We start from the raw sequence: 26,866 nt of genomic DNA, 5'->3' as shown, positions 1-26,866 counted from the left end.
ATATATATATATATATATATATATATATATATATATATATATATATATATATATATATATATATATATATATTAAATATCCCTTTATAATTGTACATTGCGATTAGTGCTGATTGTGCAGTTGCTCCTTTAAACCACATCACAACTCTACTTCCTGGTTAATCTCAAGCACCCAAAGCGGTGATCGGGAATCGCACTGTTTACTGTTTGGTAGCTTTTCGTTTTTCTCTTTACTTATTTATTGTGAGACCTCCGATTAATAAATAAATAAATAAAGGTTAACAGAAATCGCAACAATTAGGCAAGAAAGTACAAGTTGACGTCATTCCGTACTGCAAATGCGTACTCTGCGGAAGTGTCTTCGTGATTTGTAGTTTTCCTGGTTGATTTGTAGTGTTGCGCCTCCGGTCGGCTGTGAGTGTTTACTGCTGAGGGCGCCACAGTTTCTTATCTGATCTTGGCTTACTATTGGCTTACCTGTGAAGTTCCCCTCGGCCAATATTTAAGTTATGATGTATTCAGTGATCCATATACCAAGGTACCGCAGAAACAAAGGCTTCTAAAAGTCACTACTTTGTTTAATGAGTAAACTTAATACAAATTAAAAATGTGCGAGCGTTGATACGAATTTTAATAGAAAAGTGCATCAGTAAACGCTGACATATTTCCACTACACAATGTAAAATAATGTGTAACGCACCCCGAACTGCGTTTCAAAACAGGAATTGTAAACAAGGTTTAAATTGCAACCACATCTGCTTATAACAGCTATTCACAAAAAAAAAAAAAAAAAAAAAAAAAAAAAATATTGACAGGTGACTTTTGTGCTGATGGGTTACGTCACTGTTGTTATACCAGGACAATCTGTTCTGGGCATGGTTGCTATAGTCGCTTCCGGAACTGTGTGCTGTAATTCGCATTGTCTAGGTTTGTATTTGTTTTAAATAATGCATGTATAAAAGCTAAGGTAGACTACTGTAGGTGGAAGAAGCTAGGACTTCTTTTGCTAGGCATCCAAGCTCCATAATGCCTAACCTGGGTTACGCTGTTTGACTTTGTCCCTCTCTTTACATCGCACCTAAAAACGTGTTGTTTTCGCAAGCTAACTCAAACTGATCTTTGTTTTTTCTCTCTGTAGGGGGTTAGCAGTTGTACATTTAGTGTTCCTTGGAATATCACATGCTTGCCCTGTTGATAATGAAAGCTCTGGGTTTTAAATGTGGTTTTAAATGATCAGGAAGGTTGTACAAGCTCACAGTCCTTTGCATTAACTTGTGTTTGGTTATTTTAACATGTTGGGTAACCACAAATAAAAACAAATATATCAAGGAAATGTTAATTACATGGCAAAATTAAATCTCTGAAACATATCTACAATAATTACATTGTTGATCATTTTTGTAGATACCAAGGCATCTTTGCGAATGGGCCCTGCTGTATATAGACTTCTCTCCATGCTGTCCCCGAACAGTTTCAGTATTCTACCTGTGTATACGCCTACAGTACTAAACTAAGACTGTAAGGATACAGCAATTTGTAGACAGCCCCTTTCCCATTCTCCGCGTGTAATTTGTGGACGCTCCCCTCGCCTGATCAGAACAGTTTATATACTTTGCAGACGCTCCCTTGCTCATTCAATGATCTGTCTGACGAAACGGCTGCGGAACGTCTGTACTGTAGTTGTAATTTTAATAAGCTATTATTAATATTATTCACTTCTGCCGTTTCTAAAGGAATACGATCCGTCGTTCGAAGATTTAAATTTTAAGGTTTTATTTTGATACCTGTGTGTATGGTCTGAGGGTCCTTACTTCCTCAATCAGTCGGTAGCCGGCTATATTACTGAGTAGTTTTTACTGCAGTTGTATATATGCTACATAATTATTATTTTTTTATTTTGTAGATAGCTGTTTTTTATTTATCTGTATAATGCGGACTCATTTTCGATTACCGAAACGGTCGTTAATTGCTCTTTTATTCCTGTTTTCGCTCTCAACCTCTGCAATGTATTTCATATATTCAGCACCTGGGACCGGTAAGTATATTATTATTATTATTATTATTATTATTATTATTATTATTATTATTATTATTATTAATAATAATAATAATATTATTGTTATTATCAATAGTGTTATATTTGTAATAGTATATACTTTAAGATTAAACGCATTTATTGTACATTAGCTAGGGTGAGTAAAATCTTATTGATAAAATAAATAATAAAACACTTTCACGTGACGTTACATCTGGCTCATGCCGCTGCTTGTCCAGGCAGCAAACACCGAATCCACACCTGAAATGATGTTATGGAAACAATTTGTTTGGTGGTGGAGATAGCGGCAGGAGGTAGTGGTAGGGGGTTGTGACAGTATAAATTGGAGATTTGATTGCTGCTTTTGTATTGTACGTCACATAACTAAATGTTGGATGGCTGAACGGATCAGTGGTCATTATTGTTTTTGTGTATTTTATGTGCTTTTTTCAGTACCCTTTTTGAAATGGGTACCTTTTGTAGAGACAGGGGCTTGCTATGTGAGATGGTAATTTTGGCAAAAAACAAAACAAAACAAAGTATAGTCTACTAACAAGCATGCTTATTAGCTTACCTATGAAGGCCTGCAAAGGTCAGAAGTGGAACCACACCTGCTGTCAGAATACAGCATGGTCTTGATTCCATCCTGTCTGCTTAGATCCAGCCTAAAAACGTGTACAGTAATTTTCACAAGCTTACTCGGAGGTAAACCCCAGAAAAGTGGTGGCTTTGGCATTCCATTATCAAAGGCTTCTGTTCAAATCAAGTTGAAACATTTAGTGGTGTCAGGCCTCAGGAATATGTTTGAATGACATAAGCCTACACATGATCAGAGGAGAATGGTATCTAGGATGTTTTACATATCAGTAAGCGATTTACAGATAGTAGCGTACTACACCCTTAATGACGTAGGCTACTGCCTGTCAGGTTTTCCACGGTAAGCTACTGTATTTGTCACAGTGTGCTATAGTGACAGACCTGCTTTTATTTCCTCCTGGAACTGATCTGATCTGTTTTAGTCTGGCCAGCTTCTGTCATACCTCTGTCGCTGACTGCTCCCTGAGTATGACTAGAGCCTGTCAGCCCTTACGAAATGTAACACCCGTGGCTTTCTGGAACGGAGCTAAAATAAGCTTCCCCACCCCCACCCCCAACAGCTTGGATGCAGGATATGAATGAGATCCCTGTGGTCTGGGACTGCATCTAGGATCCTCATGCAAGGCAGAGGAAGCCGCTGTACAATCAAAGGACTTTTTTCCTGGAGGCACAAGCCGTATTTACTAGCAACAGATTTTCTGTTATGCACTGCAAGTAAATAGCAGACGCAGACTGAATAAGCAGCCGCCTGTATTTACCTGTGTTTAGTTGCGTTTCCCTGTAGCTCCATGGGTCTCAAGTTACAGTCTCAAAGTGGCACAGGGTACATTAGAGGAGTTTGTGCTTTACTCGAAACAACATTGTAGCCCAATAAAACTGCAGTCCTCTCTAAATCACTGCCTGTAGCACAACCTGTGGCTTCACACCCAAATCCTGATCAGGCCCAACCCTGATACTAACCCATAATGTGGCTCAATTTAACCCTTTCAGTCCTGGGTCATCTGTTTATTTGTCCCTGTGTCTCTCGAGAACCTATGTACTCCGTTCCTGGAAAAATTAGGCAAGATATCTGGAAAAAGTAAAAAAGAACCCAAGCAACACCTAGATGCCCTTGTTTGCTATACTTGCTTTAAAGATGCATGCCAGAATTTCCTGTCCCTTTGCAGTGCTCACAGAACAAAGGTCTAAAACACTGAAGCTTCTGACCTCAAACCAGATACCAGCTCTACTCTGATGTGAGTCCCATCCTTGCCATGAGACTGCTGACACATTTCCAAGTATGCAAAAAAGTCAAGGTCAGAGCTGATCTTGTACAGTAGGTCGAGATATTGGCTATGGAGTTTTATTCCCCCATCTTGGGACTAACAATCTGTAACAAGGGCCGGTTTCAGGCTATCCACCAGCCTTATAATTAATGAAAGTAATAGCTGTGGTCACACAACTTTTTTTCTTTTTTTAATATTCCTTCAAAATTCAGAAGTCTACGTTAATATTTGCATTTTTATAAAATGATTATTTTAAATACTCTATGTGTAAAAATATTTTATGTAAATGTTGACCTTTTGGGAAACTGAAGTGTGCATGAGATATTGAATGAGTCTGAATCAGACATTAATTAAAGTAGTGAAAAAAAGCAAAAATAAATATTCAAATCCATTCAAAACTTGCCATTCTGATCACTCTGCTCCTTCTCTCTGAAATAGCTTTTCCCTATCCCATTCTGAAAATAAATAGTTTTAAAAATGTATCTTAAATTTCCAGCTTTTTAAAAAAAGGTTTGGTGGTTAAAATTATTATTTTTTTTTTTTTTGTCTCTGCCACGGTCCATGTCTGTTCTATCAGTTGCATCTTCTTCCCTGCCTGCTGCAACTGGTCCCACTCTCTGTGCAGCTGCGTGATCTGATGCAGAATATTTATAAATGCATCTCGACAATTCCTGCTGTACCTTTCTCTACATATAAAAGTGTCCAGCTGCGATGATATCATCTCTTCTGCTGTGCCCTGCATTGTTTCAAATTGTTTCTTAACACTGGCCCAGTAGTTCTCTACGTTGTCCAGCCGCAACTCGCCAGAATGGGAAAGACCAAATTGCTCGGCGACTTGTGTCTGATTCAGGTTTTTTTCAAGCGCTCAAACAATTTCCAACTTTTTGTAGCAAGAGAAACAGCTACACATTTTGACGTTTATTTACATGCCATTTTGTAGCGAGGAGGTGTGGGAATCAGAATACAAAACGGGTCAATGATATGATGGCGGTTCTGGAAAGATTGAATAAACCAGTCAGTGTGCCTCAACTTGTGTGTCACACTCTCGCGTGACAAATCGCTTTTGAAAAGACTGAATAAACCAGTTTAAGTTTGACGATGATGATTTATGAGGTTACAAAACAGAACGGTATCCGTTGTGAACGAACGAAACACAATTTACAATGGAAACAATCTGTTTCACCACAAGGGTGTTCCTTTATGCAAAGCGTTCCTATATGCGGAGACTATTGTATAATTAATCAAATTAACAATAAACAATTCAACGGCAATGTTCAATTCAACATCTATAAATCACTTTTCTTTTAACTGAATGCATTTTTGTTTTTATTTTTTTTTAAAGTTAAATGGAACCATTTTTTCTTAGCTCAATTTTAGGCGGAAGGAAGGAAGGAGTTAAATGGAACTTTGTCATTTTGGCTTAACATAGTTGTGTTTGGTGCTATTGTTTTTTTTTTTTAATGCTGAACCACAGCATTAACCGTGATGATGTTTTTTATAATGCAGTTTCATCCGAATGAGTGTCATTTTCTTTTTATACACAGGGATTCCTTTAATGCCGTGGAGTGGCAGCTCTTTTATGTACTGTACATTACACAGGGATAGAACTGAGGGGTGACTGTCAAAATAAGAAACCACTGTACTACTGTACAGCTGTCACTGCACTTCAAAATAATGTATTTATAATATACAGTACTGGGAAAAAGTATTTGCCCCCTGTCTGATTTTCTGCATTTGCACATTTTTCACATTTAATTTTGTCAGATCTTTTTGTGGGTTTTCGTAGTATATAGAGGGAATCTGAGAGAAAAAAATGACACCAGACTTTGGTGCTTCTTTCATTTGTTTTGTCTGCAAGGTAATCATACATACAATCTTCAGGTATGAAAACATTATTGCCCCCCTAGTTAACTCAACCCAATTAAAATGATAATTAGGGTCAGCTGTTTGAATACTTTGGTTAACAATCAGGCGTGATTTGGGCCAGCCCTGCCCAATATAAATCTGGCTAACTTTGGCCCTTACCATCAGAGTGTGTTGTCAGCACACAGGTTCTAGAGGCACATCATGCCATGATCAAAAGAAATTCCTGAAGACCCATGGAAAAAAAAAAATTGTTGATGCCTATCAGTCTGGAAAGGTTTACAAAGCTATTTCTGAGGCTCTGGTGCTCCACCAAACCACAGTCAGAGCCATATTATCCAAATGGAGAAAGTTTGGGACAGTAGTGAATCTTACCACGAGTGGCCGTCCTGCCAAAATCTATCCAAGAGCAAGGCGTAAAATCATCCAGTAAGTCATAAAGAACCTTAGAACAATATCCAGGGATCTTCAGGCCTCTCTCGCCTCAGCTAAGGTCAGTGTTCATGACTCCACCATCAGAAAGACACTGGGCAAAAATGTGTTTCATGGCAGAGTAGCAAGGCGGAAACCACTGCTCACTAAGGAGAAAACAAGTGCTTGTCTCAAGTTTGCCAAAAAGCACCTAGATGATCCTTGAGTTCTGGAACAATGTTCTATGGACAGATGAGACAGTTTTGTCTGGCGAAACCCAAACTCTGCATTCCACAATAAGAACCTCTTACCAACGGTCATGCATGGTGGTGGTAGTGTCATGATTTGGGGATGCTTTGCTGCATCAGGACCTGGACGACTTGTCCTCATTGAAGAAACCATGAATTCTGCTCTGTATCAGAATTCTACATGAGAATGTCAGGCCATCCATCTGTGAGCTGAAGTGCAGCTGGGTCATGCAGCAACACAATGAACACAAGCAAGTCTACATCATAATGGTTGAAGAACAAGACCATTTTAAAGTTTTTGAATGGCCTAGTCAAAGTCCAGACCTAAATCCCATTGAGATGTTGTGGCAGGACCTGAAATGAGCAGTTTGTGCTCGACATCCCACAAATGTCACTAAGTAGAAGCAGTTCTGCATGAAGGAATGGGCCAATATTCCTCCACGGTGCTGTGAGAGACTGATCAATAACTACAGGAAGCGTTTGGTTGCAGTTATTGCTGGCGTAACCAGTTATTGAGTCTAAGGGGGGTGATTACTTTTTCACACGGGAGCATTGGGGTGTTGCATAACTTTCTTTAATAAATAAATGAAATAAGTATCAAAATGTTGTGTTATTTGTTCACACAGGGTCACTTTTATCTAATAATAGATTTTGGTTTAAGATCTGATAAAATGCAGAAAATCAGACGGGGCAAATAGTTTTTCACGGTACTATATATATATATATATACACATACATACACATACATACAGTACCAGTCAAAAGTTTGAGTACACTTGCTGGAAACTAGTTTTTTTTCATAATTGACAATGTTTTACATCATATAGGTTTCCGTAAATACTTGAAAATGAAAACACATGATACAATGTACAAAACAAAACATAAGGAGTATCAAAGCAATGTTCAAGAAAATTGAAAATTGTCTCTAAATCTTGGATTCCTCAAAATAGCCACCCTTTGTCTTAATAACAGCCTCACAAACACAAGGCATTCGGTTAACAAGTTTCACAAATTCACTGTTACAAAATGTAGTATATATATCTGCTTGCCACACATACATTTCTGTACCAGTAAACACTTGCTTCACTTAATGCTTACATAAACACGTATCATATAATGTAAATACAATATAAACAAGTTTATACAAATACAAAACATAAGGAGTATCAAAGCAATGTTCAAGAAAATTGAAAATTGTCTCTAAATCTTGGATTCCTCAAAATAGCCACCCTTTGTCTTAATAACAGCCTCACAAACACAAGGCATTCGGTTAACAAGTTTCAGCAGGAAAAATGGCCATGCTGTATGCCATGCTGGTTGAGCTTGCCATGGACTTGGTAAAGATCACCAACTCTTTCACCAGTAAAGCAACCCCAGACCATGCAATTCACTTATGATTATCAGCTTATATAAGTACACGTATCATATAATGAAATATTAAGTGTTTATAGACAAGTTTATACAGTTAAAAGTGTAGATAATCATTAAAAACCTGGTTTCAAGCAGGTGTACTCAAACTTTTGACTGGTACTGTGTAATATATATATATATATATATATATATATATATATATATATATATATATATATATATATATATACACACACACACACACAGTGCCTATAGAAAGACTACACCCCCTTTCAAAATATTCACCTTTTGTTGCCTTATAGCCTGAAATTAAAATGCATTATTTTAGTTTTTTTCATTTATCTACACATCCTACCCCACATCTTCCATGTGAAAAAAATATTCAATAAATTTGTAGATAATTAAAAATAATAACTGAAATAGCTTGGTAAGATAAGTGTCCACCCCCCTTGTAATAGCAATCCTAAATTAGCTCAGGTGTAATCAATCGCCTTCAAAATCACACACCAAATGAAGTGGCCTCCACCTGTGTTAAACATGATGCAATCCTCATATGATTTCAGTCAAGTGGCAACTTTGCAAGAGCTACAGGCTTTTATGGCCAAGACCAAGACCGGTCAAAGTATGCATGTGACAACAATATCCCAAGCACTCCACAAATCTGGCCTGTATGGTAGGGTGGCAAGAAGGAAGCCATTACTCAAGAAAGCCCACCTTGAATCCCATTTGAAGTATGCAAAAAAACATAAAGATTCTATAGCCATGTGGCAAAAAGTTTTGTGGTGTGATGAAACTACACTGAACAAAAATATAAACGCAGCATGCAACAATTTCAAAGATTTTACTGAGTTACAGTTCATATAGAAATCAGTCAATTGAAATAAATTCATTAGGCCCTAATCTATGGATATCACATGACTGGGAATACAGATATGCATCTGTTGGTCACAGATATCTTAAAAGAAAAAAAGGGTAGGGGTGTGGATCGGAAAACCAGTCAGTATCTGGTGTGACCACCATTTGCCTCATGCAGCATGACACATCTCCTTCGCATAGAGTTGTTCAGGCTGTTGATTGTGGCTTGTGGAATGTTGTCCTACTCCTCTTCAATGGCTGTGCGAAGTTGCTGAATATTGGCGGGAACTGGAACACGCTGTCGTACACGTCGATCCAGAGCATCCCAAACATGCTCAATGGGTGACATGTCTGGTGAGTATGCAGGCCATGGAAGAACTGGGACATTTTCAGCTTCCAGGAATTGTGTACAGATCCTTGCGACATGGGGCTGTGCATTATCATGCTGAAACATGAGGTGATGGCAGCGGATGAATGGCACGACAGTGGGCCTCAGGATCTCGTCACGGTATCTTTGTGCATTCAGATTGCCATCAATAAATGCAATTTTGTTTGTTGTCCGTAGCTTATGCCTGCCCATACCATAACCCCACCACCACCATGGGGCACTCTGTTCACAACGTCGACATCAGCAAACCACTCGCCCACACAATGCCATATACGCGGTCTGCCATCTGCCCAGTACAGTTGAAACCGGGATTCATCCGTGAAGAGCACACTTCTCCAGCGTGCCAGTAGCCATCGAAGGTGAGCATTTGCCCACTGAAGTCGGTTATGATGCCAAACTGCAGTCAGGTCAAGACTCTGGTGAGGACGACGAGCACGCAGATGAGCTTCCCTGAGACAGTTTCTGCAGAAATTCTTCGGTTGTGCAAACCCACAGTTTCATCAGCTGTTCGAGTGGCTGGTCTCAGACGATCCCTCAGGTGAAGAAGCTGGATGTGGAGGTCCTGGGCTGGCGTGGTTACACATAGTCTGCGGTTGTGAGGCTGGTTGGACATTCTGCCAAATTCTCTAAAACGACGTTGGAGGCGGCTTATCGTAGAAAAATGAACATTCAGTTCTCTGGCAACAGCTCTGGTGGACATTCCTGCAGTCAGCATGCCAATTGCACACTCCCTCAAAACTTGAGACATCTGTGGCATTGTGTTGTGTGACAAAACTGCATATTTTAGAGTGGCCTTTTATTGTCCCCAGCACAAGGTGCACCTGTGTAATGATTATGCTGTTTAATCAGCTTCTTGATATGCCACACCTGTCAGGTGGATGGATTATCTTGGCAAAGGAGAAATGCTCACTAACAGGGATGTAAACAAATTTGTGCACAAAATTTGAGAGAAGTAAGCTTTCTGTGCGTATGGAAAATTTCTGGGATCTTTTATTTCAGATGTAATAACACTTTTCATGTTGCGTTTATATTTTTGTTCAATGTAAAATTGAACTTTTTGGTCTAAAAGCAGAGCGTTATGTATGGCGCAAATCCAACACAGCACATCACCCAAAGAACACCGTCCTTACTGTGAAGCATGGTGGTGGCAGCATCATGTTATGGGGATGTTTCTCATCGCAAGGAACTGGGGTAATAGAAGGGAAAATGATTGGAGCAAAGTACAGAGAAGTCCTTGAGGAAAACCTGCAGCCCTCTGCAAGAAAGCTGAAACTGGGACGGAAGTTCACTTTTCAGCATGACAACGACCCAAAAGCACACAGCCAAGCTATACTGGAGTGGCTAAGGAACAAAAAGGTAAATATCCTTAAGTGGCCCAGTCATAGCCCTGACTTAAATCCAATCGAAAATTTGTGTCATGACTTGAGTTTCCCCAAAGAATTTGGCAGAGCTTCAACAGTTGTGTAAAGAAAAATGGTCAAATATTGTCAAATCTAGGTGTGCAAAGGTGTGCAAAATAGGTGGAGACCTATCCCAACAGACTCACAGCTGTAATTGCTGCCAAAGGTGCTTCCACCAAGTGTTAACTAAGGAGGGTGGAGACTTATCCACTTATGATCTTTCAGTTTGTATTTTTAATATATCATTTTTTTCTCAATAAAAACATTTTTCCCCTTAACAGTGTGGAGTATGGTGTGTCGATAAGTAGAAAAAAATCCTATTTGAAATGCATGAAACTTGGAGTCACTGACACAACAAAATGTGAAAAAAAGTTCAAGGGGGTGTAGACTTTCTATAGGCACTGTATATAATGTGTGTGTGTGTGTGTGTGTGTGTGCTTCAGATTTCTTACCTGAACTTACCTTCAACCAGGTTTGAAGGCTAAACTATAGACAAATGCACATGGGACATTGCAGATTAAAAAGGAATGGGTCAGAGTGTGGTCAGGTTGCCTCTAGCCATGTGCTGTACGCCTGACTCAGCCTCATATGATACCAAGTGAGTGTGTGTACTGCAGCTCCTCGTCTTGAAGAGGAGGGTGGGAATCCTGTCCTCACAATTAAACGAGCATCAGGAGTAATATCCCCAGAAAAGCCTCCTCTTGTCTCTGTAGTTTGAGTGGTGTCACGGTGTGGGGTGATAATTCCATTGCAGAGACAGAACCTTATTTCTGCTTATTCTTTTTGTGGGTGCAGCAGGGATGGAAATAAGACTGTATTGCATTCCAGGTTTTACTACGAGCTTGATTAGCCACAGTGTACAGGTACTGTAACAAGTTCAGGTGTGTTTTATTAAAACTCCTAGAAAAAACAGGAATGGATCCAACTGCTGTGCATTGGGAGTCTTATTTTCATCCCTGCTCCAGTGAGCAGTCGTGATACTGTGTACTGCAGGCTATGTAGACCGGTTAACCAGAGCCTACTTTTTGTAGTCCAGTTTCAGCACTTAAAAAATTATTACAAATATGTATGTACGTAATCCTGTTGTGCATCGTTACTATTAAAATGTAGCTGAGTTTCAGGTGATCTGGAGTATGGGGTTTCTCAATGAAGTTGAAAGAATCATGTGGCAGCATGTTATGGCTGTTGAAACATTCAGTGTCACGGCTGTGAAATTACCACTTTTAACCTGCAAGAACATGCAGATTACCGAGGGATAGTCTTGTAGTGATTTCTACAGAATTGTACTATGTAGAGCATACTGTCACCCTCCAAATTGACATTTTAAATTAAGATCCCTTCATCAATGCAGTGTATAAATCGAGGATATGTTTGACGGAATCTCCTGTTTTTATCCAATTGTAATGTGAAGCATGAAGCTGCTGATGTTTAGGCTAATTGTTCGTAGTATGACTGCATTTTCTTGATTGGAATTAAAGGGCTTTTTTTTTTTTAATTTTATTTATATTATTAGTGCAGAGCCCAGATGGGACATGAGAGAGAAATTATATATATAAAAATCATGCACACGCCTTAGTATCTCGTGACTACGAGATAGTAAGTCATGCGCGCAAGATATTATTTTTCTCTCATGTCCCCTCGCAGACTCCTTATATTAGGCCTGTATTTATAATCAACCATGAAAATCAGGAAAATAAATAAATGTGAAGTTATGCTGTACAGTAAGACTAAAGGTTTATTATACGGTCAGACACATATCCCTTTCTAATAAATGAAGATGTAAATAACCCTGTACTGTAGTGGGGGATTTTAATTCTTGATAATGTTACCTTAATGTCACTGTGATAGGCATTTACTTATAGATGCAGTGCTGCAGTACTTTGTGATTTATCTTTTGTAGTTTTAGTTTTGCTTCCATGCCGGTTTTGAATGGGAGGAAGCTTGTCTCCTTGCCTCAATGTCTTGGATACAAACTGAGAGCCGGACCATGGCAGAGGGACATCCAGGGTCTAGTTTTAGGTAGGTTTAGGTTTAGGAGTGAAACATGAGGCTATGTTGGCAGATGAGTTGACCTAAGGGAAGCATGTAGATGTTGAAGAGAAGAGGCCCAAGAACATACCATTGAGATCCCAACATACTTCTGAAGGCGTAACAGCTGTGTGTTTATACAAAACTAAAACTGATCCCTTCCCTGTAATGTATAACTGAAGTCTAAGTATTACAACTCAGATCAGTGAATGTAGGGTGCCTCCCACTGTGCTGTAATCATGCTTGTTTTATTGGTGGGTAGATTATATTTACAGGCCCTGTCTTGTCTTTACAACAGAGCTCTTCACTCTGCACCACTGTGTAGTTCTGACTTTCAAGCATATAGCTATGGCCAAAGGTTTAGCACCACCCTATAGAATAAACGACTAATTTTCCTTCATAAAGTCAAGTGAAACCTGTTGAATAATGTTACATTTACATATTGAATTACATACCGCTTTGTAGTTATCCTTACTTGATGAAAAATGTGGCATTTTTAAATATAACATGAAATACTGTACTACTATAATGGCTTCTGGTAAGAGTGATTTATTTATTTATTTATTTATTTATTTTTACCAATTTCAAAAAAATAAAGACTGTTTCATTTTACAAAAACTTGAACCAAACAACCGATAATGCAATCCGAACTCTTTTAACCGTTCAGAAGGTATTTGTTTCTTATTTTATAGCATGTACAGTAGATTGTTTTGGTTTTTTTTTTCTCCTTCCAAACAATAGGATTTAATTAAAGATGAAACACTTGTCAGATTGTCAAATCTAGTTGTGCAAAATAGGTAGAGACCTATCCCAACAGACTCACAGCTGTAATTGCTACCAAAGGTGCTTCCACCAAGTGTTAACTCAGGGGGGTGGAGACTTATCCACTTATGATCTTTCAGTTTGTATTTTTAATATATCACTTTAAAAAATGTGGCCCTGTGTGTTTAAACCAGCCTGTTTTGCCAGTTATATGGCATGAGATACACTGTCAGCTATTAAAATAGAACAATTGATAATAAGGTGTTTTTTTTAGGAATTACAAATAAATAAATTCTAGAGGTAGTCATTCTTCTATATTGTTTCTAGATATTGTAGCCTATCAGTGTTTGGTTAATCTTGGTCTGAGTGGTAAACACTTTAGTTTGTGTAGTTCTGCGAACACTTACAGGCTCTTTGCATTGCAGTACAAATGATTAGCGATACAGCGATAGCTGTGATAAAATACAAATTCCTTATTGATATGTGTGCATAAGCAATTTCTAAGTACACCTTCTATATAAATAATGAAATGCAAACTCAAGAATCCATTTATGTTATAGATAAAACCTTTGTCATTTCTTAATTGTTCTCATTAACTGCTTAGCCGATTGCGATATAACTTGGGTTTGATGTGCTTTATCACAAAAGTACCTCTATATGTCCTTCACACTTAGATTTCTAAAAAAAAAAAAAAAAAGTTACTCCTGTTAAATCTGTAACAGAGTCAGCTAGGTCTGAGTCACAGTTGTGTATTGATGATTATGTGCATGACTCACATTTGAGGACTGCAGAACACAGTTCAGAAACTTTATCCTGTTAAAAAAGACAGAGAGGTACAGTATCAGTTACTCTGCTGTATAAATAACTCAAATGTACAATAGGCATGGCAGAGGAATCAATTGACCCCCAGTCTCTTATCCCCTTTGCCATGTGAATGTGTCTCTGGTGTTGCCTGATCAAACAAGCTGTTTGAAAGACACTTTAATCGGGTGCAGAGGCCAGACACATAGGGTACTGTAAGGCAAGGAGCCTGGCTGGTATGTGCAGAACAAGCAGATCTTTAGAGAGGTTGAAGTCTGTGGTTAGAAAAGTCACCTTGCTTGTTTCATTGCTTTAGCAATTTTACAGGGCAAGGCAGAACAGTACAAAAACACACTTAAGAACACACTGCACCTTCAGGGCACTGTCTAATTTTCTTTTCTTTTTTTTTTTAATTGCCACAATGATTTTGAAACTTGGCCAGCTATTCCACATACATCCTTTTGTTGAAACTTGTTTGCTTCCTTCATTTCTCATCTTTTATGCGTGCCTCTACTCTAGTCCTGCCCTTGGTTTATGTGATATAGTGAAATAAACCTGAAATACAGTAGGTAAGTAACCCTGCAGCCCTCTCTGTTTTCTCTTAGTAAACGAGTATCTGTTCATGGTGCAAGCACAGAGCATCCAGTTCCGGAAGAACGTACGGACGATTGGAGCCCAGGTTTACGAGCAGGTGGTGCGAGGAGCCTACAGCAATGGCACAGGTGGGTCAGCTACAGACACAGTACAGTAGAACTGTACAGGGAGGGAAATAAGATTCCCACTGCATAGCGTTTTAATCCATTCCTGTTTATGCTATTTAGTAAGTTTAATAAGACCCACCTGAGCTTGGCAGTGTACATACACACTGGCTAATCAAGCTTGTATTAAAATCTGGAATGGGTGAAACTGCTATACAGTAGGAGTCTTATATCCATCCCTACTGTATATCTGCACAGAGCATTCCCCTTTCTTATGTATATGGAACAGTACTCACAAACATACTTAGGAAGCTCCCATAAATGCTTTTCCTATTAACCCAAGTACAATAACACTGACATTTTTACTGGAAACTGGAAACTGAATTTGAACAGAATGCCTCTTTCTTTTGTTTCTCCTTACAAATCATACACAGGCAAAATGTTACTTAATGTGTGCTTGTAACATTGACTCACTAGGCAATTACAAATTTGAATATCTACATGATCCAGCATGTTGTATCATCTAAAAATAAATATGGGATTGCTGTCATCATAATGATTGCAAAGGAACAAGAAGTTAATAAACATGCTGAAAAGCGCTGAAGAAAGTAATAGTAGATAACAGGTGTCCCTGCTAGTCTGTTAAATATTCTTTGTGTGCACAAAACAAGGAAGTTATTAATTGTATATTAGAAAGTGTTTCAGGGTGTGACCCAAAAAAAAAAAACTTTTAACTTCCCAATGTTGTATGGAGCCACAATAAACAAAGATAAGAGAGCAAAGGCAATACTACTAAAACTAATGATCTGTCAGAAAGTATGTCTTTAAAGACTGGCAAGGTCAGTAGGCTTAGTAGGGCACACCCCTCAAAAATGATCTTCTTTTCTGAGAAAACTGCCTGCCTTAGAAAATATGTAACGCAATATAACAGGCAACAGTGGGTGTTAAAAACATACCCAGAGAAAGTATTTGATTGTTCAAACATTCATCTGAATGTTGTCTAAACCTCTAGTTTCTTTTAAGTACTGTGCTGAAAGTGAATGGACTTTGGAGGAGTGCTCTGTGGGTTTATAGTATCTTTAAGGTGATATGAATGCAGGGGTGAATTCCGGTGTGTGCCTTGGTCGGTGCATGAGTACAAGAATGCAGTCGCCGGAGATCACGAGTACAAGCACACGTGACCAGAGGACAGGTCCGGAGGAGCTTAGAGAGTTAAACACTTTGACATGATTGATATTGGATCTCAAGGTCACTCGGTGACAAAGCCGTACAGGTACCACCTCTAGTTTGACAGCAAACGCAGTGCTTCACTGTTCAGCTTGAAGTGGAAGCGGGACCAGTGTGGTCGATGAGGGACCTCTCCCCCTTCAGGGAGTTTGTCATGGTGGCAGATTACAAACACCTTCAATGTATGCCTCTAGGGTGAAAGTGTTATTTTGGGAGTTTCAATTCCCTACTGTAAGGGGTTACTTCACATGTTTGTATTCCTAATGTGTGGAGTCCACATATTTCCAGTGAAATAACATCACAATCCTGTCCAAACTGCTATTCGGTCCTGACGTTCCTGGTGGGAGCTGTGCATATGTCTTAGTTTATTGAAGTGCAGTATAACTGCTTGTAAGACTGCTGTTGAGTACAGCTCTTATACATGTCTTCCACAGTATTTGTTTGTAAGTTAAGCATGCGTTGCCCATGGTTATACTGTACAATTACCTTAGTTTACCCAGGTTTGCCGTGTTTTTTAATATGCTGCACCATACCTCGCTGTGCTTACCTATGCTTTCCCATGCTTTCACAATGCATTATTTGCACTTTGCTATACTTTTACTATGGGAAACTTTTATAAGGGAGAATGGATTTGCTTGAGTACCTGCTTTCACAATGCATTATTTGCACTTTGCTATACTTTTACTATGGGAAACTTTTATAAGGGAGAATGGATTTGCTTGAGTACCTGCTGTGCACATACTGTATTAAACCCTATTGTGGAATGTATCACAGATTAAGAATTGGTTCATTGTCATACACTATTCTATTTTGTTTCAGTTCAATTGTGATTTACCTGTACCATTCTTTGTTTGTTTGTTCGATATTTTATTAACCCGGGTGGCTTTTTCTTTCTCTCACAGATTATCCTTTTGAGTTTAACCTCAGCGAGCCCTATGTCCAAACCACCACATTCCTACCTGAAGGCTTTACTTACCTGCCCAATGAAACCTGTCCTGAGAAACTTCCCTCAATGAGTGAGTATGACCAGGAGCCCTTCCCATCCACTACACTGGCCACTGTCTTGTAATTGGTCCAGTAGTTTATTGGATTGAGAGTAAGAGTGAGAGTTAGTCAGTCCTGAAGCTGATAACTTTAAGACCAGCACACTGTACACTGCCAGTTTCTGTACAAGCAAGTAGTGTGAGGAGCCTACAGTGCTATAGACACAGCACATTAGTACTGTACAGGGATGGAAATAAGACCCATTGCATAGCAGTTTGATACATTCCTTGTTTTACTTTGAGTTTAATAGGACACAGCTGAGCTTGTTACGAACACACTGTGGCAAATCAGGCTTGCATTAAAACCTGAAATGGGTGCAACTGCTATGCAATAGGAGTCTTGTTTCCGTCCCTGCTGTACTGTATGTCTGCACAGGATATTCCCTATAAGGAAAAATACAGTACTCACAAAAACACTTGGGATGCTCCAATAAGTGCTTTTACTATTAACCCAAGTACAGTAACACTGATCTTTGAAACGATCACCCCTACTCCAAAGAAGGTTTTTACCAGATCATGCCATAAGCTTGTACAGTATGTCTCTATTAAGAGTATAATCGTAATCATCTATCCTGAGATGTGCCCCAGTCCCTGCCGATGAGAAACATCCCCTTAACATGATGCTGCCTCCACCATGCTTCACAGTAGGAATGATGTTCTTTGGGTGATGCACTGTGTTGGGTTTGCTCCAAACATAACGCTTTGCATTTAGGCCAAAAAATTGCATTTTAGTTTTGTCAGACCCCAAAACGTTTTGCCACATGGCTACAGAATCTCCTGTGTGGTTTTTTGCATACATCAAATGGGGATTCAAGGTGGGCTTTCTTGAGTAAAATACAGGCCAGATTTGCGGAGTGCTTGGGATATTGTTGTCACATGCACACTTTGACCAGTCTTGGCCATAAAAGTCTGTAGCTCTTGCAGTTGCCATTGTCCTCTTGGTAGCCTCTCTGATCAATCGCCTTCTTGCTCAGTCATCTAGTTTGGAGGGGCGGTCTGATCTAGGCAGGGTCTTGGTGGTGCTATACATCATCCACGTCATAATAATCGTCTTGACCGTGCTCCAAGGGATATTCAAGGCCTTTGATATTTGTTTATACCCATCCCCTGGTCTGTGCCTTTCAACAACTTTGTCCCTGAGTTCTTTTGAAAGCTCAATGGTGTGAATGATTGAGTCTTTGCTTTGAAATGCACTAGCACAGGGAACCTACAGGAACTGCTGAATTTATCCTGAAATCATGTGAATCACTACAATTTAACACAGACAGAGGCCACTTAACTTGGTGTGTGATTTTGAAAGCGACTGGTTACACCTGAGCTAATTTAGGATTGCTATTACAAGGGGCATGGATACTTATCCAACCAAGCTACTTCAGTTTTAATTTTTAATTTTCTGTAAATTTCTAGAATATTTTTTTCAATTGGAAGTTGTGGGGTAGGATGTGTAGATAAATGAAAAAAAAAAAAAAACTAATTTTAATGCATTTTAAATCCAGGTTATAAGGTAACAAAATGTAAAAATTTTGAAAGGGGGTGTAGATTTTCTATAGGCAGTGTATAAACACAGTGTAATATCAAACATTTATTCACACAGTGTTTTTATATACACTAAATATAAATAGTTTCTGAACTGATAAGTAGCTCACAAAACTCACCCTTACACAGCCTAATCCCCAACTGGTTTTCAATGTGAGTTTATTTTACACGCCATGCCTATTACTTACCCCCCTTCTCCCTTTGTCTGCCCCCTTTCTCTGTCTTTCCTAGAGGGGCCAGTGGACATCAATATGAGTGAGATCTCGATGGGTGACGTCGAGCAGTCATTGATGGGGGACTCTGGTATCATGCTAGGGGGACACTGGAAACCCCAGGACTGTGTTCCCCGCTGGAAGGTAAGCTAGTCAATGCTAAAGCATGGAGGAATGGACACACAGACACAGACACAGACACACACACACACACACACACACACACACACACACACACACACACACACATTTTATATTTGTGGGGATTTCTCATTGACTCTCACTAGAATTGTATTTACTATTTCTAACTCCAATCAGACAAAACTCCACATGGTGAAAGTCGACAATAAACTAGATATTATGGCACTTTTTTTTTTTTTTTTTTTTTAAGGCATATTTGCAAGAATTTTTCCACAAAATGTTTTACCCCTAGTAATAAATACTGCATAGGGTATGATTTAAATTGCTCGTCAGATCAAAGTCAAGATGACCGACAATACAGGTTTTATGTCATTGTGCACTAACACGTAATGTATATGAGACTATACACGTATGTCCTGGGACATACACTACCCTGTTTTTGATCAAAGATAATGACATCTTAAATCCAGAATATATATAATATATATACTATAGAATATATATATTCTATATATATAACTATCTATATATATATCTTATATATCTATATAGAATAAATATTCTGTACTACCTGTCTTTTTTGTCTTTTGTGAACCATTCTTAATGTTGTTTGGCAACATGTGTAAAGGGTAGCTGTAGTTTTATCAGTAAGGACACAGGCATTCTTCCTGTCTGCAAGCGCTTCCACTGAGTCACACAATGAATTAGACAGACATGGTAAAGGTTAAAAAAAAAGCCATCTTTGGGCTTTATTTTACCATAAGTAGCAAAACAGAAAAGGGAAACATACGTGATGTCTGAATGGTATTATGAGGTACTATAACAAAAAGAAGTAGTATTTTTAAATCATGTGATATCTGTAATCTAAAATGAAGGTCAATATGAATAGCTTGCACTACTCAAAGAACTCCAGTTTCATTGTTATCTGCAAGAGATAATTGTGTAAAATGAAATTCAGTACTATGTAGATTGACTGTTACTTATCATTCCTGTAGTAATAATGCCACTTTTGAGGCCACTGTAGGACTTTAGACAAGTCCAGTTGCAATGGGTGATGGCACTTCTGGCACTGTGAAGTCAGTAAGAACAATATTAATATCAGTCTGCTTCCTGTTGTGACAGGAATATTTTTCAGTGGTGTCTGCTTGTGCTGATTTTTTTGTAAGCCTGTTCACTTTTTTAAAACTTTTTTTTTTTTTTAAGAAATGCACCTTAGACATTGGTGTATTAGTGTATTCTATAAAGAAGTCCAAAAAAGGTCTGCACTCAAAAATTAGAAATGATTTACTTTATTTTAAATTAAAAATATTTTTTAAAAAATGTGCAGTTCTCAGTCACAAACATGTTTCGCCCGTAGGCTTCATCAGCATTCACAGGTGCCTGTAATTATACATATTTAAAGCCCCAGTATCAAAATTTTGTTTACGAAGCACAGGGATATTTTGGGTTTTTTTGTATTAATGTATTCAAAATGTATTATTCACATTACTTTCAGGAGACACTTATGATAGCAGTTGATTTTCATGAGACCCACAAACCCACTCTGATAGAGTGTTCTGTGTCAGAATGCTGAGTTTACTCGTTGTGAAGATTTACAAGTTCGTCTCTGAGGACACAGTGTTTATTGAGTTGTGCAGCATATAATTTCCTAGATTGGTATGAGTGGATTAAACTTCAGTTGCATTCAAAAGAGTTACATGAGGCAGAAGAGCCCTCTGCCTTAAACAGTGGATCCAATGAAGGCAGTCAAATTGTCGTTTATCTTATTTCTCAAGCAAGAGGTAGAGATAGACAGCTTGACTGGACTCTGCCAAGCTGGAAGTAATATATAATAATAATAATAATAATAATAATAATAAATAATAATAATAATAATAATAATAATAATAAATAATAATAATAAACCACTTTACTCAGCTGCTGTAAATAAAATAAAGCAACTATCATGATATAATTGATAGTCATAAATGTGTCAGGGCAGAATTTAAGAGTCCTATTGCATAGTAGTTTCTGGCCACTCCAGTTTGTAATGCAAGCTTAATAAGAAAATGCTGAGCTTTATTAGAAACTCCATGCATCTTTTGTACATGCCTCTTGAAATTTGGGCTGACTGAAAAGCCTGGAATGGTTATACTGTGCCCTGCCAGTGAGATTTTACTAGAGCAGACTGACCACAGCTGCGTTGTTGACACCGCCTCCCCTGTCATTCCCTGATGCAGGTGGCAATCCTGGTGCCATTCCGGAATCGACACGAACATCTTCCCGTACTCTTCCGACATCTCATCCCAGCACTCCAGAGACAGCGGCTGCACTTTGCCTTCTACGTCATTGAGCAGGTGGGAGCTGGGTTTGAAACGGGAAGGGATACCAGAGCAATGGGGACCCCAGCCATTCAGTAAACCATGGTACCATTGCTGACTATCATTGTTTCATAGGCATCGTATACCAGTGACTGGAGTAGAAAATGGTTTATCTGCTGTTTCATATACCAAGCATGGTCTGGCAACGATTAACCATTGTCAATGAGGACCAGAGCAGGGTTGTTAAGAGTTCATGTGTGAACTGTGAAAAAAACATATTGCAATGTGGGTTAAACCTTGTATAGAAGTGTTAGTCTTCAGGTCCGACCTAGTTGAAGGCCCCCCCTGCAGGCTCAGAGTGGTAGTGAGGCTGGCTGTGTGTTTTCAGGCTGGGACTCATACCTTCAACCGAGCCATGCTGTTCAACGTTGGCTTCCTGGAAGCCATGAAGGATCTGGACTGGGACTGTGTCATCTTCCACGACGTGGACCACATCCTGGAGAACGACCGGAACTACTACGGCTGCGGGGACATGCCACGACACTTCGCAGTCAAGCTCAACAAGTACTCCTACCTGTGAGTCCATGTGCTACAATTCGGGTCAAGAGTCCTTGCTCAAGAGCTGACAGAAAACCAGTTTTACAATATCAGGGAGGGAGAAACATCACGTAGAATAACAATAAAGTATACATTTTGCTTTGGAGCAATATGCATTTACATTTCAACATTAAAAGTAAATAATACTAATGTAGATAAAATAGGAATGTGTTTATTGTATTTATTAATAATAATAATAATAATAATAATAATAATAATAATAATGTATTTCTCTCCTTGTTAGGCTGCCGTATGAAGAGTTTTTCGGGGGAGTCAGTGGGTTGACGGTGGAGCAGTATCGGAAAGTCAATGGCTTCCCCAATGCATTCTGGGGTTGGGGTGGAGAGGATGATGACCTCTGGAACAGGTTAGCAAGTGTTTGCACATCACACCCCTTATTCTCAGGAAGAGCAAGGCGCTTCCGTCCACTCAGAGGGTGGTCTGGCTCAGGCTCATATCTGATTTTGGAGCGGCTGAAATTTCCAGAACTTTATTAACCTTTCCATTCTCCAAATGCTTTACATTAAGCTATGTGTGTTTAGTTCAGAAGTGCCACTGAGGCCCCTTTTACAGGTGAACCTAGTTCAAAAAAGGTCCCATGAATCCCATCAGTTGAAAACAGCTGTTGTATGTCAATATATTTATCCTGTACTAAAGTATCTAATTACATATAAAAACAGGCGCCATCAGTAATGGTGCTGTTGTCACGCAGGGTGCAGAATGCCGGGTACAACGTGAGCCGACCGCAAGGGGAGATCGGCAGATACATGTCCATCCCTCACCATCACAGAGGGGAGGTGCAGTTCCTGGGCAGGTGAGGCTCGCTCACATTGGCACTCTGTCACACCCTCAAACACTACTAAACACACAAGGGTGGGCTGCAAGACAAAATGGCCTGTGCTTTGTGCTGGTTTTAGCTACTATTCTCTTTTAATTTCTGTTTTTTTTCTGCATTAGTTTAGCCATTCTTGATTCAACCAGAGGGTCTGTGGGCTATCCAGTGCACTGTCATGTTCAAGCACTTCTTTTATTCTCTAATAGAACCAGGGGAGGCTCAGGAGGACGCACAGATGGTTTAAACTTCCAAAGTGGATAGTTTGTGTACTGGCTTACAGTAGTCAATCAAGAATAATCACACAGACTCAGTTTATTTATAGTTTAATGAATCAGAGTATATATATATTTTCTCCTTCGGTTTATTAACGTTTAAATGGATCGAGTGATCGCATATCGAATTTGAATCCTAGGTCCTAGACAATCCAGGCAGTCAGGCGCCTGCCCAAACGAACAGCATTAATAGTATAGAGCAGTATGGTTAAGTCTGTGTTACCAAACTCAACTGATGAATAAACTGCAGTTTTGCTCACAATATTTATCAGACTATTTCCCTTCTTTGTGCGTCAGAAAGCTTAATTAAACCTAACATATCTGTTTTTTTAGGCAGCCTTTATTTCTAAAATGAATATGCTCTAATGTCACACTACTCCTTAAAACTGATTAATATGTAGTACCAAGTTTTCCTCTATTTTTCTAACCCCAGGATAAATGAGGTCATTTCCAAAATGCTTTTAACACTCGCAATTTTTCATATCAGTGAGTTCCCATGCCTCATTGTCATTTCCATCATTAGTGGGGAACCCCAAAGAAATTCAGTTGGTTTTATTGAAGGGCCACTTCTGCAGCATTGGCCTTCCATTGGAAAGGAGTTGGCACCTTGTACAAGAGAGAAGGGGTTTTAGGATTACTTGTGACAGTACGCTTGCTATCAAGGGATTTTTCTTAAATACCTTTGTTAAATGCATATCAGCTGTGCACTTGATGGGGCTTTCAAAACAACAGACAGACACATTTGGGGAATAACACTATTGTATGGTTTTGATGTATGTGGTGGCCATGGGGCTTAGTATAGGGAGATGGGTTTCTGTAGCAGGTGTGTGCGTGGGTGTCTAGGATGGTGTGTATATCTGTCAGCTCTGAGCACTCTGTATTCCCTGCAGGTACACACTGCTGCGACACTCCAAAGAGAGGCAGAGCCTGGACGGACTCAACAACCTGAAGTATCTCCCTCAGGTGACAAGGAAGCCCTTGTACTCCAACATTACCATCAACTTGACACCAGAGCTGGCTCCTGTCAGCGACTACTGAGCAAGACTCGCAATGAACAGTGTGTCCACTAGCACAAACACAAACACAAACGCACAGACACAAGCACTCCGGCAACAAAGAACATTCAAATCACATAGACACACACAGGTGTTCCCCAGCTGTTCCAAACTCCACATACTCGCACGCAGTCCAGACGCGCGAAAATACAGAGTTTCCGTATTCATTTCAGCTCATACATGCGTTTATATTCACATGGATGGCGGCAGCAGGTTTGCAAAGCTGTAGTTCCATCTCTGGTGGGACTGATAAGCTTACTAGACCACCGTCTTCAAGACATTTCACTGTACTGTGTAGGAGAGCAAACATTTGATAAGATTAAAAAATCACGTCCACAGTTTGGCCTAGGCAGCCGGTTCTGCTCTAGAGCTATAGATAAGGATTTAAAATAATAAAAAGAAAAGTCTTGCTGTACACTAAATAGAAACAGCCCATTTTGAAGGATGAACTCAATGGCCTGTTAAACATCGTCAAGTAGGAATACGTGCACAGAGATTTGGAATGGCAACAGATTTAAAAAGTCCCTGTTTTATAAGATGTTCGTTATCTATCAAAAAGAGCTATAGTGAAAGTGGGATGTTAATCAACATCCTACATAAGCCCCTTTCATAAGCGATGGCAAGGCACCCTGTGTTTGTATTTGGTGAAATCGGTATGCCAGTCTCCCTTACTCTACACAGAGCAACCCTGCTGAGAATTAGAACACGCCGTGGATTAGAGCTACAAGTCTACCTCCAAATTGTGACAAGCCCAGCTCTGACTGAATGACCTATCTGTTAGCCAGCTGGATATCTCTCACTATCCGTTAACAGAGCTATTGCCACGCCTATCATTCAAATGTGATGTAACTCACTCCTGCAGTTGTGACTGTAACTCTGTAACAAAGTTGTACATCCTAATGCTATATGACTACTTGAATTTAACTGTTTAACAAAACATTATTTCAGCCGACAAGAACAAGGTCAGTTATTCCTTGAAATGACGTTGGTCTTTAAATGAACGTGGTCTTTAACACAGCCCCAACCCCAGAGCTGCGAATCTTGTTCAGATTCTCACCTCGACATATTTGCATACCAATTAAAGGCTGGCCTGGAAAGTACACCATCTTGGAAGAGAGTGATATTCACAACATGTTGTCTGGAGCTGGGAGTCAGGGCATCTCAACGCTATCATCTGGAGCGAGATTGATTCCACTCGGAGGCAGTGAAATATCACCAGGAAGACTTATCTCTCTCTAGTGTGCCAAACCTGAGCCTCCCCCTTCCTCACCCTCTTTACTTCATCCAAATCATAGTATTTACGCTATTAGGAACAGAAAAATAACTCTGTTATCTGGTGGATCAGAAATCTTTCGATTTGTTTCATCGTTGTGCTATTGCTTTTACAGCAGCCATCCCCAAATGTTTGCTCTTCAGTTAAAGTTTAAGTAACTAAGTGTCGGATATAATGCCTTCTGTGGCTGCTGTGGTGTAATAGTTTGTTCCTTGATGATGTACGTCTATCAGATTGGTCATTGACAATCTGATATATAAGCAATTTGATAGTGACTCGGTCTTGCATTTTCAAACACCAAGGAAGTAAGCTTTCTTTCAGATCTGTGTTTATTGATATTGACTAAAAACACTTCAAGCTTTATTTTGTCTCGTATCTATGACCCTACATTTCAGAGGTGGGCATGAGTGGGGCAGTTCCTGTCCAGCTTGCATGTAATTTGAAGGGAGAGAGAAGAGACTAAAGAAAGCAGGGCGTTCTGTTGGCTTCAGGCATACAGGGGAAGGATTAAATGGTTCTCCACAGACAACCACTGGGAGTTGATTAACACTTTCAATGTGTAATTAAGACTCTTGGACTGGACTTTTTTGGCCCCCCATGATTTGATTAACTACTGTGTTATCGTATTGCCAGTGGCTTGTCGTCAGAATAAATCACTGGAAAAGGCAGCTCCCAAAGAGGACTTCTGCAGTGCTAATAGGCAGCTATTGCTTCTTAAGGGATTGATTTGCTCCAAATGTAATGCAATGGCGGGGGGGGGATAGGTGACTAAGATTGCAATGAAACTTGGTAATTGTGTGCCAGTGTTTAAAGGTTTTAGAATGATACTGTGAATCTTTTTAACTAGCTACAATGGGGGATAAAAGAGTGTGTGGGTACTGTGGCCCTGGAACTGCACATTTATAACTTGGTGCTATATAGAGCCCTATATACAGCAGTTACGTCCCATATACAATCCACAAAAAAGTGACACGTCATTCTAATACCTTTTGATTTTGACGTTGACTCAAATAATGGCATTGAATCTTTAAAAAATAAAAACATGCAAAAAAAAAGTGTTATCTTTTAAAAACCTTGATTTTGGGATGTTTACATTGAAAAATCAGCTGTTTTATTTTTTTGTTTTGTTTAGTTTTTTTTTGTACATTTGCTTTTTTAATGACGCTGTATGGATGAGGCTGGCCTCTGTATTTGTTGTGATTTGACATTATTTAGCAGTCCTAGTAAATCTACAATGGGTTTGTGACCTGAGATGGGCATGTTGCCTCCAGCGCTCAGTCCTGGGCACTGGGCAGATATACTGGTTTGGTGCTAGTCCTGTAAGGTCATTCCAGTTCAATTCTGTCCCAGGACTGGAGACCATTTTGTATGACGGCACTTTATTGCCTGACTAAAATGAGTTCTGTTGGGTCTCAGCACTGTTTAGATGACAGGGACCATGGAGTAGAAGTGCCCATCTCAGAATGGCACCTGTTTGGTCAATTTAAGCCTATAAGGGCCATGGGGAATAATCATACTAATCTGGATGAGGGGACAGTATCTACCTTGCTGCCCCTGAAAGATTGGGCGCTTTCCATGTTAATTGTATTTTTATTTAAAAGTTTTATGTGTTTTTTTTTTTTATTATTATTTTTTAATAAAATTAATAAATAAA

General features: G+C 39.3%; 1 protein-coding gene across 1 annotated transcript; it reads left to right on the top strand.

Moving 5' to 3' along the window:
• Nucleotides 1–1,635: 1,635 nt before the first annotated feature.
• Nucleotides 1,636–26,866, top strand: b4galt5 (UDP-Gal:betaGlcNAc beta 1,4- galactosyltransferase, polypeptide 5). The gene is made up of 9 exons (XM_041256631.1): nucleotides 1,636–2,034; nucleotides 14,629–14,745; nucleotides 16,851–16,964; nucleotides 18,759–18,883; nucleotides 21,100–21,216; nucleotides 21,569–21,756; nucleotides 22,022–22,144; nucleotides 22,490–22,591; nucleotides 23,775–26,866. Exons 1-9 carry the CDS (start codon nucleotides 1,929–1,931, stop codon nucleotides 23,920–23,922), a joined length of 1,140 nt encoding a protein of 379 aa, XP_041112565.1. The 5' UTR covers nucleotides 1,636–1,928; the 3' UTR covers nucleotides 23,923–26,866.

Source organism: Polyodon spathula, chromosome 8 (genome assembly GCF_017654505.1).
Source record: "Polyodon spathula isolate WHYD16114869_AA chromosome 8, ASM1765450v1, whole genome shotgun sequence".
Classification (NCBI taxonomy): Eukaryota; Metazoa; Chordata; class Actinopteri; order Acipenseriformes; family Polyodontidae; genus Polyodon; species Polyodon spathula.
The sequence above is the reverse complement of the archived record's forward strand: the minus strand, read 5'-3'. Positions and strand labels throughout refer to the sequence as shown.